Below are 16,961 nucleotides of genomic sequence, written 5' to 3'. Positions count from 1 at the left end.
ACAAAAAATGTGACCCCGAATAGCAGCAGTTTGATTAGGGCGTCACAACAAGCGTAAAATATAGTTAAGCACATCTGAGGACAAACAGAAACAAATTTTCGGGTGTAACTTAGGGCCTACGATTGTTAAATAAAACCTGTATGACGTGGTCATTCTTCTTATATAGATAAATAAATGAAACATGGTTTCCAACATTATAGTATTTGTTTAATTGTTTTATGGTGTTTTCCCGTGAAGTTGTATACAATCTAAATGTTGGCAACTTTAGCAGGAAGTCATTGTTCAAACTGGGTAAACTTTGAGTCTCTCGCCTTTTACATTTTTTCTGTATCGTGGCTGTTTTCGGCCGCTGTTTTGGTACAGAAAGATATAAAAGTGATTGCTCACATAAATGCTGCTTTCACATCTTTGTGTACCATGCTTTCATATGTTTTTGTACCATTTGATGTGAAAAAAACTGTACCATGATAAAAAGCGTTACAGTTTTTTCACATCATTTTGCCAGGCTCTTGTTGGCCTTCCTATTATTCCCCTTTGTTCACAGCAAAAGCCTAGGCCCTTATACAGTGTACATTAACTACTATATTGAATAAATTCTATTGTGCATACAGTTAATTCATTTATTTCAATTCTACAATTGTAAATGCTCAAATAATTTTCATCATGTCCTTGCCCATTATTTTTAACTGACAATAATGTATGATGACTTCTCTCAGTGACAGAATAAAGACAACAGTGAACTTAATCGACTGTCTACTCATAGTTTACAGAAATTACGTAATATTCACCCAAACACAACAACGCGATGAAAGATATTTAAAGACCTAAATGTGCCTATACACGTAAATGTGTCGGTCCAACAATTTTTGACTGTTATATAATTAGCACAACGGTCGGTGTACGATTCAAGTTATTATGCTCATTTTTTGTCTCGTTCCTTTGAAGGTCAAAAGTATTGTGTATGGGTAAACCAGTAAGTCTTACTCAAACCTGACAAGTCAGTCAAAAAATTGTTCGAGGACAACAGTCGCGTTAGCAGTGTTTTAATACGTTGTCTGAACTTTTCAAGTCATATCGGTAAGTAGAGATTTGTGTCTGGGCTATACAACGGTTTAATTACGATGTCTTACATTGAGTCCCATATAAACAAATGTTTGTGAGATATAAACCGACCATTACTTGGAGAAAAACATTGCCTTTTTAATGTAGACAACTAACGAAATACCAGATAGCAATAGCTATAAACGTTTACAGAACTATGCGATTGAACCTTTATCATAATACCATGTATACGCTATATATATATCTGGTTTCCCTCGAAGCCTCGGGAAAATAGAAAGTCTCGGAAAATCAGAAACTTGCTATATCTCTCAACCCCATACTTTAACTGTATACTATGATATTAGATATATGCACCTATCAGCTTAACTTATCTGATAAGGCCAAAAAATGATATGTCTGTTTAGGGTTACCCGACAAAACCTAATTTTTTACCCCCGACCCTAATTTTTCCCACGTTTCTACAAAAAAGTCGGGATTTCGTTCTCAGACTTCGTTTCCGGCCATTATTTTAGAGTGAAAGACACTAAAAGAAATCTTCCCGGCCTACCGACCCTATTTTTTGCCAATGTAATCCTAAACAGACATATTATTTTTTTGGCCTAATGATATGTCGAGATGTTTGTGTGTGTTTGTGTTGTTGATAATGGCATAATTGAGCTGATAATCATGATTGGTCAGAATGCGCTTTTTGGTGTGAATACGACACGTTCTGAGATGAGAGAGTAGAAAGTTCATTGTTTAAGAGAGGAGAGAAATTGCTTTATGCTTCAAATAAATATAAGTATACATTTAGTATCAGTGTGTGATAAGTAGTTTTGACTAAACACTGATTATTGTTATATTGGTAATTGTGACATTTATAATAGTACCATATATAATACTGACATGTCGAGATCGTACTACATGTATGTCTGAAAACAGCCGAAACGATGATGTCATTATTGTTATATTGGTAATTGTGACATTTATAATAGTACCATATATAATACTGACATGTCGAGATCGTACTACATGTATGTCTGAAAACAGCCGAAACGATGATGTCATTATTGTTATATTGGTAATTGTGACATTTATAATAGTACCATATATAATACTGACATGTCGAGATCGTACTACATGTATGTCTGAAAACAGCCGAAACGATGATGTCATTATTGTTATATTGTGAATGTATGTCGATAATTGTTTGGTATTGTGACATTTATAATAGTACCATATATAATACTGACATGTCGAGATCGTACTACATGTATGTCTGAAAACAGCCGAAACGATGATGTCATTATTTTTATTGGTAATTGTGACATTTATAATAGTACCATATATAAATACTGACATGTCGAGATCGTACACATGTATGTCTGAAAACAGCCGAAACGATGATGTCATTATTGTTATATTGGTAATTGTGACATTTATAATAGTACCATATATAATACTGACATGTCGAGATCGTACTACATGTATGTCTGAAAACAGCCGAAACGATGATGTCATTATTATTGCACCTCCTCTTCTAATAATTGTTAACATCACAAATGGCGGATATTTTTATATTGTGATCCACAGGTACACTATATATACATTTTATAATCAAGATGGCCCTACTTGTCAGCAACCAGGTCAAAAACGAAGGTAAATAAAACCTGTGTGTATCACATTACTATTATTTAAGAGCACATATAATGAATTGATGCACTAGTGATTCATTTTACGGACATGATACCCTTAACGTTTATTTTAATACAAAGTATAAAAAAAATAATGAGGTTGAGATTTTCCTACCATGGGTGCTTAACAGACAGATTGATTGGTATATAACGTCATGATTATAACTGGTTCAAACTAGCACAGTAAACAATTGTTCTGGGGCGCAAAGACGATGTCATTAATTTATTGAAATTTATTTACGCAAAAGAAGAAATCATTTGCCTTGAATAAGTAATAATGTTCCTGTTGTTTCATTGTAAATTTCTCAATACATTTCAGAACTTCTCTCCAAAAGGTCGAGGGTAAATCGAAACCCAGATTTTCTTTCAAAGAATTATCTAAAAATAGGGTTGAACAAATATGACTCCATTACTAACTCACAGGTAAGGCTTTTCTAAATAACTCGACATGTTTAGATAATGCATGGTGATGTTGACACAAATGCTTTGCCATTCCGTTTATATATGTTTATACTTTTCTGTTTGATTACTAATTGTTTTAGGTGTTTTAGAGATGATGGATAGGATATGACGATTTAACAGTTATAATCATGATGATATGAACGAATGCAAAAATATAATAGTGGTTATATATAGACAAAATGATAACAGATGCAAAATTCTGATTTATTGATAAAAATGCAACAATAAGAATATGTTCTTATAATTAAGGGTTATATCAATCTGGGAATTGCCGAAAACAGGTTGTGTGAGGACATCTGGATTAAAAAGGTAAATTTATTTATCATTTACACTACTATAGATGTTTATTATTATATAGAAAATTTAATAAATGAACATAGTATGGAAATGTTTTCTGATTTATTTGGTAATCAAGTCAATGTTTATCATTTAGGTCTCTTGTCCACGTTTGTCATCATTATTGTCACTGGTTCTAGAATTACTTATCGTTTGTACATCACAATGTATTCCATCCAGTTACATTCAAATCGTGGTTTGGATGGAGTTTAATACTTTCAGTAGTTGATATTTTAGATTACAGAAATATCTAGGTCACCCAACTTCGTTAGCCCGGATTTACTCTACTACTACCAGTTTCACGGAACACCAGAGTGAGTACAGTGGATATCATATTCATACCTAGAAATACTTTACAATAGACATGTCATATAATTATAATGTACACAGATATACTCATATCAGCAAAATGTTAGAATTTAAAAGTCAGCGCAGAATTTAAATGTTATAGCCATAAGCGCATATTGGACAAACATAAACATTGTTTAATCGGAAAATAACTTAAATTCTTTCAATCATTAGTTTTATCCAATGGAGCTTTGTCATTATGTTTCGTATGACTTTAATTCATTTATTTGTTATTAGACTCACAGAAACAATGAGCAGATTTATTGAAACACGGTTCGGGAGCATCGAACAGATCCAGCAGGATAAGGTGCGTATTTCTATTATCACATTACAAAGGTTTTACATAATTACTGACTACTTTACTGACAAAGACATTTCAGCAGGAATTAAATAGTTGACGTTCCGTATGGTTGACATTAGTATTATGCTATAGTTGTAGCCTTGTAAGCTCTCCTTTGGTTTGATTTACATTGTATATTGTGAATGCGACTGCAATATGTCAGGATTAATGTACAATTGCCCGGTTCTTTACATATAATTCTAATTTACCAGAAACTTACTTGTATCATTATATGTCATTAACCATTTGTTCCCAACATCTTGTATAGATTTTAGATATGCTCTGATTTTCCACTATTGATATTTGTTATATATATGGTCACACAATTATTTGGAAGTTACAACAGGGTTAATGTTAGGCTATGTGGTGTAACACTATATTGACCTCAACCAAGGTACATAATTGATTAATAATTTTTGACAATATTGATGTCAACCAAGGTACATAATTGATTAATAATTTTTGACAATATTGATGTCAACCAAGGTACATAATTGATTAATAATTTTTGACAATATTGATGTCAACCAAGGTACATAATTGATTAATAATTTTGACAATATTGATGTCAACCAAGGTACATAATTGATTAATAATTTTGACAATATTGATGTCAACCAAGGTACATAATTGATTGATAATTTTGACAATATTGATGTCAACCAAGGTACATAATTGATTGATAATTTTGACAATGGTAATTACCTCTAGCTAGTCTTTATGGATGGCGTGGCGGCAATTTTGAATGGACTCGCAATGACCTTGGCTGACCCCGGAGGTAAACCCATCAAAATGTTATCGTATAATATCTCAGTTAAGTTCATCTACTTTCTTGGCCCAGTTTATCGAACATTCCTTAACTTTAAGAAATTCCTCTAAGTTAAGGAGCCTTCCTTAAAATCTGGAATGCTTTCCTATGGAGAATTTTAAGTTAAGGAATCCTTAGATTTAAGGAAAGTTCATGAAACTGGGCCAAGTTATTAATTGTTAAATGCAATTTACCATAAATCTATAACGATTGTGGACATATATAACTTGGACATTAGAATAAGGCTCCTTCAAACCAAACAAATATTAACGACATAGTTTATAATAAGGTAAATAAACAAGAATATTTGGTAATAAAGGTAAATGTTATCATCAACATGACCACTATTATAATATTGATTAAATATTTATTTATTTTAACATAGAACACATATGTAACATATGTGTTGATATGTTGTTTTTGTGTGTATGTTTTATAATATGGATTATAGATGTGTTTCTGTGTCCGACGCCTGTGTTCACACGTATCAGAAATTACTTCCTAGACGTTGGAGGTGTAGATATTTATCCTGTACCCATGTTTGATGTAAGTATCTATTTTCAATCATATTTGAAGGGAAAGTGGTCGGTCAGAATCATGTTCACTTACCCAAACTAATGTTTCAGCCCAGATGAGCTTAAATTATTAAAAAAGTAAGCTAATAGAGGTTACTAAGAACCATAGATATTGAACAGTCTATGACTTATTTGTGTAGTTACATAAACTGCTTATATCCTTAATCAACGGGCCACATTTGTAACGTAGACAAACTTAGAATAAGTACACTGCAGTTAGAGAATTGACAATAGAAAAAAATCTTCGAAAGGTGACAGAAAATGAAGTAAAACATTTGAAAAATAAAAATAATAGAGGAAATTAAATTCTAGGAATACTTTGGACGTATCACTTATCATCTAACTTGTGAACATGATTAATGTGATAAACTGTTTCTTTAAGGTTTCTTCAAGTGATGACCCATTCAGGATGAGAATTGACATTCTGGAGTCATACCTACAAAAGGCCAAGAAGGATGTGAGTTGACAGTGCTGTGATTTTAAATTCGCGTGGTCAATATTTCGCGGTTTTCTAGATAGTCAAATTCTCGGAATCCATGTAAAATGGATCATATGTCAAATACATCAAAATAGTTCATGTGATTTAATTTTGTAAAAATTCACTCGGATCTAAGTTCATTTAAGAACGATTTGGAGGTAAGCTGCGGTATATTCGTGTTGTATCATGTAATGTGGTGCCCATTTATAATACTCTCTCCCTATGCGGTAAAACTATACTGAGAACGAGTAAACCAGTTTTCCCACTCTTTCTATACTGAGCGCTAAGCATTGATTAGTTGATTACTTCAAAATCCTATCACCAGTGTCATGGCCTCCCATGTGTTGAGGTGTGTGAATATGTTTTGGGAGGCTGCGGTATATTCGTTTTGTGTCTCCTTTTATGTAATTATAGACTTTAGTTTGTCTCGGCCAGGGTATAAAACCCAGAGCACTCCTCAGAGGGACAAGCGTTCAGCTAAAGGAAGCCGTTGTCCCCACCCCCATTATGTCGAACTCCAACTAGTAGTAGAAACTATCTCTGTTATAGACTAAAGTTTGTCAGACTTCAGAAACGTCTCCATGAGGTCAAATACTGAACTATAGGAAAGTCGTAATGTGTTAGGAAAATATCAGAAGAAAGCAAGATTCCAAGTTTAGAAGCCTTTTAGGATCATGCAAGGGTCCAGTAAGGTCCCACTTAAATTGCAGCAATTCATAACAAAGCATATATTTGGTTTATTTGTTAGTCTAGATTGTCGAAACTTATGCATTGAACTATCGCTGAGACATATATGTAAATATATTTGATAATATTAACAATTGATAACATGCTTTCGGTTACAAATATGATTATTTGTAATGCGTACTCATATATTACAGGGGTTGAATGTCCGTGGCTTACTCCTGATTAATCCAAACAATCCAACAGGAAAAGTTTATACGTCCACCGAATTACAGCAGATCATGATATTCTGCAAAAGGTAAACACTGTATAAAGATAAAAGTACCAGGTAATGTAGTCACATTTTTAATTATTCTCCCTTACTGATATGACCTACATCTATTCACAGAGAGTCACTGCATGTCATATTCGATGAGATATACGCCCTGTCGACACAGGGTCAGGGCGGCTTTAACAGTGTGTTGTCGATGGACATACTGGATCCAAAAAGAACCCACTTTGTCTGGGGACTGAGCAAGGTAAACAATACAACTTATAAATTTGTGATAGTAACGTCCGAACGACAGACAAGCTAGCAATATAATTGCTCGTTTATGGAAATATATACAAACCTTTCAATTCCGTTTTTATTTGTGAGACGCGAAATCAGACTCGGGTTTGACTTTTCCGTCAGCCTAGACAAATACCTGTGACGTCACAATAGTGTTATTACACATTTGTCAAACGATATTTTTGACATGGCCGCATGACTTGGCTGGACGGGCCAGTTAAAATTTACCTTTTACAGAATGATTAACGTTAATCATAGAAAATCAATCTCATCTGTGAACTTCAAGAAAAATGGTGCTTATTTATTATTTAATTGATCTCAGAATAAAAAACAAATGACGTCATTGAAAGTCTTTAACACATTAAGAGTGACATTTCCATTATTTTACTTTACTATAACTGACCAGTTTCTTTTTCACAGGATTTAGGACTTTCTGGATTCCGCTGTGGTGTTGTGTATTCCCAGGACATAGAGATCGTCAATCGACTTAAACAAGTGGCTCTTTTTCAGGCGGTCCCGTCACCAACCCAAAAACTGATCAATGGCATTTTATCTGATTCAGGTACATTTAGGTTATTAATTTTCAATTTTTATTTAACAGATATTATAAGGTAGACATAATGGCTTACCTGTAATACTTATACAAGTCCTCATTTAACATATATTATAAGATAGACATAATGGCTTACCTATAATACTTATACAAGTCGTCATTTAACAGATATTATAAGTTAGACATAATGGCTTACCTGTATACTTATACAAGTCCTCATTTAACAGATATTATAAGTAGACATAATGGCTTACCTTAATACTTATACAAGTCGTCATTTAACAGATATTATAAGTTAGACATAATGGCTTACCTGTAATACTTATACAAGTCCTCATTTAACAGATATTATAAGGTAGACATAATGGCTTACCTATAATACTTATACAAGTCCTCATTTAACAGATATTATAAGGTAGACATAATGGCTTACCTGTAATACTTATACAAGTCCTCATTTAACAGATATTATAAGGTAGACATAATGGCTTACCTGTAATACTTATACAAGTCCTCATTTAACAGATATTATAAGGTAGACATAATGGCTTACCTATAATACTTATACAAGTCCTCATTTAACAGATATTATAAGGTAGACATAATGGCTTACCTATAATACTTATACAAGTCGTCATTTAACAGATATTATAAGGTAGACATAATGGCTTACCTATAATACTTATACAAGTCCTTCATTTAACAGATATTATAAGGTAGACATAATGGCTTACCTATAATACTTATACAAGTCCTCATTTAACAGATATTATAAGGTAGACATAATGGCTTACCTGTAATACTTATACAAGTCCTCATTTAACAGATATTATAAGGTAGACATAATGGCTTACCTATAATACTTATACAAGTCCTCATTTAACAGATATTATAAGGTAGACATAATGGCTTACCTGTAATACTTATACAAGTCGTCATTTAACAGATATTATAAGGTAGACATAATGGCTTACCTGTAATACTTATACAAGTCCTCATTTAACAGATATTATAAGGTAGACATAATGGCTTACCTGTAATACTTATACAAGTCCTCATTTAACAGATATTATAAGGTAGACATAATGGCTTACCTGTAATACTTATACAAGTCCTCATTTAACAGATATTATAAGGTAGACATAATGGCTTACCTGTAATACTTATACAAGTCCTCATTTAACAGATATTATAAGGTAGACATAATGGCTTACCTGTAATACTTATACAAGTCCTCATTTAACAGATATTATAAGATAGACATAATGGCTTACCTATAATACTTATACAAGTCGTCATTTATCAGATATTATAAGGTATACATAATGGCTTACCTGTAATACTTATACAAGTCCTCATTTAACAGATATTATAAGGTAGACATAATGGCTTACCTGTAATACTTATACAAGTCCTCATTTAACAGATATTATAAGGTAGACATAATGGCTTACCTGTAATACTTATACAAGTCCTCATTTAACAGATATTATAAGGTAGACATAATGGCTTACCTATAATACTTATACAAGTCCTCATTTAACATTATTATAAGTAGACATAATGGCTTACCTGTAATACTTATACAAGTCCTCATTTAACAGATATTATAAGATAGACATAATGGCTTACCTGTAATACTTATACAAGTCGTCATTTAACAGATATTATAAGGTAGACATAATGGCTTACCTATAATACTTATACAAGTCGTCATTTAACAGATATTATAAGGTAGACATAATGGCTTACCTATAATACTTATACAAGTCCTCATTTAACAGATATTATAAGGTAGACATAATGGCTTACCTATAATACTTATACAAGTCCTCATTTAACAGATATTATAAGGTAGACATAATGGCTTACCTGTATACTTATATACAAGTCCTCATTTAACAGATATTATAAGGTAGACATAATGGCTTACCTATAATACTTATACAAGTCTCATTTAACAGATATATAAGTAGACATAATGTCTACCTTTAATACTTATACAAGATAAATATATATAGGTAGACATAATGGCTTACCTGTAATACTTATACAAGTCCTCATTTAACAGATATTATAAGGTAGACATAATGGCTTACCTGTAATACTTATACAAGTCGTCATTTAACAGATATTATAAGGTAGACATAATGGCTTACCTGTAATACTTATACAAGTCCTCATTTAACAGATATTATAAGGTAGACATAATGGCTTACCTGTAATACTTATACAAGTCCTCATTTTTAACAGATATTATAAGGTAGACATAATGGCTTACCTGTAATACTTATACAAGTCCTCATTTAACAGATATTATAAGGTAGACATAATGGCTTACCTATAATACTTATACAAGTCCTCATTTAACAGATATTATAAGGTAGACATAATGGCTTACCTGTAATACTTATACAAGTCCTCATTTAACATATATTATAAGGTAGACTTAATGGCTTACCCATAATACTTATACAAGTCCTCATTTAACATATATTATAAGATAGACATAATGGCTTACCTATAATACTTATACAAGTCCTCATTTAACAGATATTATAAGGTAGACATAATGGCTTACCTATAATACTTATACAAGTCCTCATTTAACAGATATTATAAGGTAGACATAATGGCTTACCTGTAAATACTTATACAAGTCCTCATTTAACAGATATTATAAGGTAGACATAATGGCTTACCTGTAATACTTATACAAGTCCTCATTTAACAGATATTATAAGGTAGACATAATGGCTTACCTGTAATACTTATACAAGTCCTCATTTAACAGATATTATAAGGTAGACATAATGGCTTACCTGTAATACTTATACAAGTCCTCATTTAAACAGATATTATAAGGTAGACATAATGGCTTACCTGTAATACTTATACAAGTCCTCATTTAACAGATATTATTATAAGGTAGACATAATGGCTTACCTGTAATACTTATACAAGTCCTCATTTAACAGATATTATAAGGTAGACATAATGGCTTACCTGTAATACTTATACAAGTCCTCATTTAACATATATTATAAGATAGACATAATGGCTTACCTATAATACTTATACAAGTCCTCATTTAACAGATATTATAAGGTAGACATAATGGCTTACCTGTAATACTTATACAAGTCCTCATTTAACAGATATTATAAGGTAGACATAATGGCTTACCTGTAATACTTATACAAGTCCTCATTTAACAGATATTATAAGGTAGACATAATGGCTTACCTGTAATACTTATACAAGTCCTCATTTAACAGATATTATAAGGTAGACATAATGGCTTACCTATAATACTTATACAAGTCCTCATTTAACAGATATTATAAGGTTAGACATAATGGCTTACCTGTAATACTTATACAAGTCCTCATTTAACAGATATTATAAGGTAGACATAATGGCTTACCTATAATACTTATACAAGTCGTCATTTAACAGATATTATAAGGTAGACATAATGGCTTACCTGTAATACTTATACAAGTCCTCATTTAACAGATATTATAAGGTAGACATAATGGCTTACCTATAATACTTATACAAGTCCTCATTTAACAGATATTATAAGGTAGACATAATGGCTTACCTATAATACTTATACAAGTCCTCATTTAACAGATATTATAAGGTAGACATAATGGCTTACCTGTAATACTTATACAAGTCCTCATTTAACAGATATTATAAGGTAGACATAATGGCTTACCTATAATACTTATACAAGTCGTCATTTAACAGATATTATAAGGTAGACATAATGGCTTACCTGTAATACTTATACAAGTCCTCATTTAACAGATATTATAAGGTAGACATAATGGCTTACCTATAATACTTATACAAGTCGTCATTTAACAGATATTATAAGGTAGACATAATGGCTTACCTATAATACTTATACAAGTCGTCATTTAACAGATATTATAAGTTAGACATAATGGCTTACCTATAATACTTATACAAGTCGTCATTTAACAGATATTATAAGGTAGACATAATGGCTTACCTATAATACTTATACAAGTCGTCATTTAACAGATATTATAAGGTAGACATAATGGCTTACCTGTAATACTTATACAAGTCCTCATTTAACAGATATTATAAGGTAGACATAATGGCTTACCTATAATACTTATACAAGTCCTCATTTAACAGATATTATAAGGTAGACATAATGGCTTACCTATAATACTTATAAAAGTCCTCATTTAACAGATATTATAAGGTAGACATAATGGCTTACCTATAATACTTATACAAGTCCTCATTTAACAGATATTATAAGGTAGACATAATGGCTTACCTATAATACTTATACAAGTCGTCATTTAACAGATATATTATAAGGTAGACATAATGGCTTACCTATAATACTTATACAAGTCCTCATTTAACAGATATTATAAGGTAGACATAATGGCTTACCTGTAATACTTATACAAGTCCTCATTTAACAGATATTATAAGGTAGACATAATGGCTTACCTATAATACTTATACAAGTCCTCATTTAACAGATATTATAAGGTAGACATAATGGCTTACCTGTAATACTTATACAAGTCCTCATTTAACAGATATTATAAGGTAGACATAATGGCTTACCTATAATACTTATACAAGTCCTCATTTAACAGATATTATAAGGTAGACATAATGGCTTACCTGTAATACTTATACAAGTCCTCATTTAACAGATATTATAAGGTAGACATAATGGCTTACCTATAATACTTATACAAGTCGTCATTTAACAGATATTATAAGTTAGACATAATGGCTTACCTGTAGTACTTATACAAGTCCTCATTTAACAGATATTATAAGGTAGACATAATGGCTTACCTATAATACTTATACAAGTCGTCATTTAACAGATATTATAAGGTAGACATAATGGCTTACCTATAATACTTATACAAGTCGTCATTTAACAGATATTATAAGGTAGACATAATGGCTTACCTGTAATACTTATAAAGTCCTCATTTATCAGATATTATATAGGTAGACATAATGGCTTACCTATAATACTTATACAAGTCCTCATTTAACAGATATTATAAGGTAGACATAATGGCTTACCTGTATACTTATACAAGTCCTCATTTAACAATATTATAAGGTAGACATAATGGCTTACCTATAATACTTATACAAGTCCTCATTTAACATATATTATAAGATAGACATAATGGCTTACCTGTAATACTTATACAAGTCCTCATTTAACAGATATTATAAGGTAGACTTAATGGCTTACCCATAATACTTATACAAGTCCTCATTTAACAGATATTATAAGGTAGACATAATGGCTTACCTATAATACTTATACAAGTCGTCATTTAACAGATATTATAAGTTAGACATAATGGCTTACCTGTAATACTTATACAAGTCCTCATTTAACAGATATTATAAGTTAGACATAATGGCTTACCTATAATACTTATACAAGTCGTCATTTAACAGATATTATAAGGTAGACATAATGGCTTACCTGTAATACTTATACAAGTCCTCATTTTTTATTTTCTGTTCTCTCTGATGATTTACACTGAAAAGGTCTTCTTTTCTTCTTTTAAGGTGTCAGTGGTATCTTATATATTTATATATATATATAATTATAACGAAATGGTTTCTTTATCGGTGCCCTAAAACCTGTACGCCATCTACATAGTAAACGATGGACAACATACTGAGGGATAAAACCTTTGAAATAAAAGCTATAAAAACAATAACTTAAAGGCCCACTATCTTTCCGAAACAGTTTTTGATTATTATTAAAATGGGAATGTAAAATGAGATCAATAATTTTGTATAGACGCAAAAGTTAATACTTCACTTATCATCATCTTATGAAAAATTCAATTAAAATAGATCATGTTAATTTTCATAACGCGGGTCGTGTTATGTTTCCCGTCGTCGTCCTAGATACCGCCCGGTAGTTGATTATCATTGTCTAGACGGCAAAACAGCGAAATGAATTTCCACTATTATCATATATTATCCAGAAAATCTTGCATATGTTTGGTGTTGTTACCTCATATTAGGCCATCGATATGTATTTTTTATGTCATTGATGTTTTTAAGAAACCTTTAAATTTTGCTCCAGAAAGGTAGCGGGCCTTTAACACGTACATGTATGTTTTGAACCTGACTTGTCTGGAGATGTGAATTGTATATATTGCATCTCTTGTTCTAGCATGGATTGACAGCGTATATTTCCCAGCATATTACAACAAAGCGAAAGCAATGCATACACTGGTGAAAGAAGTTTTGGACGAGTTGAATATCCCAACACCCTGCAGCGGAAGTAACGCCATTTTTATATGGATGGACCTTTCAAAAGTATATATATTATAGTACCACCATACACGGGTACTCCAGTTACTATCGCTATGTTCCATATCTTGTACTCGGTATTTTGCTGTGTTCTTTGCCAATGCTTTCCCATTGTCCGACCTCATATCACAATGTATGACATGCTTTCAATTACATTTCAGTTTCTAAAAGAACCATCGAAGGAAGAAGAAATTAAACTGTTTAACCGATTTATGGAAGCTGGTCTTTTCATAATACCCGGTATGGAGATGTTTAGCCAGTTTCCAGGCTGGTTTCGTCTTACTTACACTTTGCCTGAACAAGAAATCCGGGAAGGTTAATATTACATATCTCAACCTTTTAGAAATATTGTCCATTATGCTACCATTTAAAGGCCCACTACCTTTCCGGAACGGATTTTAATTTTTAAAATGGGAATGTAAAATGAGGTCGATAATTTTGCAGAGTCGCAAAAGTTATTAACTTACCGTTAATCCTACACTCATCATCATCTCTTGAAAAATTTAGCTAAAATAAATAAAATGTTCATTTTCATCACGCGGGTCGTCTTATGTTTCCCGCCGTCGTCCTAAATACCGCGCATTAGTTGTCTATCACTGCGCTAGAAGGCAAAACAGCGAAATGAATCTGCACTGTTATCATATATTACGCAGGAAATCTTGCTTATGTTTGGGGTTATAACTTCATATTAAGCCATCGTTATGTATTTTCTTATGTCATTCGATGTTTTTAAAAAACCTTTAAATGTTGCTCCAAAATGTAGTGGGCCTTTCTTGCCCCTTTACAGTAATTTGATTTAAATTCATTGTTCGTAATGAACCTGACGACTCATTATTAATTGATATCACAAAAAAACGTTTGCTTCGTCATTGTGCTGTTATTACCAGTGGTGTCATATTTGACAAAACGAAGGTTTGACCACTTAATCTATGAACAGTGCATGTCTGTGGGGAGTTATAGATAATACATTGTTCTTATTGGAAAAAAACCATATCATTAATTTATTAGATTTAGATAAGCCTTATTTTCGATTAAATCTTATGTTCAATAATTATCCATATTTAAACAACTATTTGCATGTAACAGATATTCCAACATGACGCAAGGTGTGTATTTGTTTGTTTGTACCAAGACCTCTGACAGAGTATCTACCAGCAGTGGTGCCACCAAAACCGTACTCCTGATATCAAACTGAACATTTAGTTTCATAAAGACAACTACATAAACGGAATTGAATCTAAATACCTCGGCGACACATATCTGTGTCAAATATGTTATTTATCTCTGTTTTTTCCAGGGCTTCGTCGTTTCCGAAAAGTATTAATGCAAGGCAGGAATCTATCAGATTGAAGACTAGCCGATATTTTAGGATATCAATCGCAGATTGAAGACTAGCCGATATTTTAGGATATCACTCGAAGATTGAAGACTAGCCTTAGGATATCACTCGCAGATTGAAGACTAGCCGATATTTTAGGATATCACTCGAAGATTGAAGACTAGCCTTAGGATATCACTCGCAGATTGAAGACTAGCCGATATTTTAGGATATCACTCGAAGATTGAAGACTAGCCGATATTTTCGGATATGACTCAGATTTGTGTGACGTAATGTCCACTATTTATGTAAGTTGATTGTACACTTTCAAACGAGCTCCTTTTCTAGGTAAAAATTGTTCAGAATTCTAATATATCAATTTGCCTGCAGTGATGCAATGTTATAGTATAAATGGCAGTTTTTGCGTGATCTACCATTATGCAAAATAGTTAATACCAAATGAGTCATGCTGATACATCTGTAGGGTATATCAAATATTGTTAGTCTCGTGATGTTATAGGAAATGAATTGGTTTTAAAATATTATTCCAGGTTGGTACGTTATCTTTGATACTAAGTGTTCACCTCGGGAAAGCATCAACCCTAGTACAGCCCCCCGGGGCCTTTTGAATTGTTTAAAGGAATGTTACAGGTTTTGTGTCACAGTAATATGAAATGCATCTGGGTTTTGTTATATTGGTTCGTGGACAATGGTAGCTGTAACAGGTCCTTTGTGTCAAGTTTGTTTGGTAATATAATAAATTATCTTTACCTTTTTTATTATTTTATCTTGATTTAAAATGTAATTGGCCTAATAATCTTTTGAACTACTGATCCCTGATGGTTAGATAATCAAAAATACATTATTAAAGTGAATAGTCGGGCAAAGAAAACCGGTCTAAGTGCGTTCATTGGCCTTCCAAATGTTCTCACATATTAAAACGACGGTCAAGTTCAGCTTACGTTGCCCAGTTCTGACCATTGAAATAACTCTTTGAAAGCGAGGCTGCGTGGAAATGTAACCACGGACATAGTCAGTCGGAAGGACATTTTAGGATTCCTAAACTATAAATTAATTTCTTCGCATGCAGAGAGGTTTTGACGGGGGATTTTATTTTTCTATTCCATAAGAAATTATGCCGGATACATTCACTCCATTTTTACAAACTTTAACTTTCCTTGCCCGACTGTTCACTTTAACTGTTTGTTATGTGTTCTATGACTTACTCTCTTTTTGTCATAGAAAAGGTATTTAAAATGTTCTAAATAGTTTCCTCTGCCTATCTAAACTTAAATATTCCATATTCAAACACAAAATTATTTAATATATCAGTATATTATATATTACTTTTTTCGTGTACACGTTTAAAATAGCTCAAAATTCTCCGCTATGTTCCTACGAG

At 32.1% G+C, this 16,961-nt stretch overlaps 1 protein-coding gene across 1 annotated transcript; it reads left to right on the top strand.

Moving 5' to 3' along the window:
* The first annotated feature begins 721 nt into the window (after positions 1–721).
* On the top strand, positions 722–16,308 carry LOC138331096 (1-aminocyclopropane-1-carboxylate synthase-like protein 1). The gene is made up of 15 exons (XM_069278554.1): positions 722–1,077; positions 2,635–2,700; positions 3,055–3,158; positions 3,447–3,506; positions 3,771–3,847; positions 4,119–4,188; positions 4,933–4,999; positions 5,481–5,575; positions 5,987–6,061; positions 6,964–7,064; positions 7,155–7,284; positions 7,737–7,878; positions 14,102–14,247; positions 14,403–14,556; positions 15,539–16,308. Exons 2-15 carry the CDS (start codon positions 2,664–2,666, stop codon positions 15,589–15,591), a joined length of 1,311 nt encoding a protein of 436 aa, XP_069134655.1. The 5' UTR covers positions 722–1,077; positions 2,635–2,663; the 3' UTR covers positions 15,592–16,308.
* The last annotated feature ends 653 nt before the right edge of the window (positions 16,309–16,961 follow it).

This window comes from Argopecten irradians, chromosome 9 (genome assembly GCF_041381155.1).
Source record: "Argopecten irradians isolate NY chromosome 9, Ai_NY, whole genome shotgun sequence".
NCBI lineage: Eukaryota > Metazoa > Mollusca > Bivalvia > Pectinida > Pectinidae > Argopecten > Argopecten irradians.
This window is presented reverse-complemented; position numbering and strand designations above follow the sequence as displayed.

What these genes read in the sequence shown, in the direction of transcription:
- LOC138331096 (XM_069278554.1), top strand. Translation starts at nt 2,664, where the DNA reads ATGGCCCTACTTGTCAGCAACCAGGTCAAAAACGAAG. An exon ending in GACCTTGGCTGACCCCGGAG is followed by an intron (nt 5,000 to 5,480) that starts GTAAACCCATCA and finishes TATGGATTATAG; the next exon opens with ATGTGTTTCTGTGTCCGACG. An exon ending in TGGCATTTTATCTGATTCAG is followed by an intron (nt 7,879 to 14,101) that starts GTACATTTAGGT and finishes CTCTTGTTCTAG; the next exon opens with CATGGATTGACAGCGTATAT.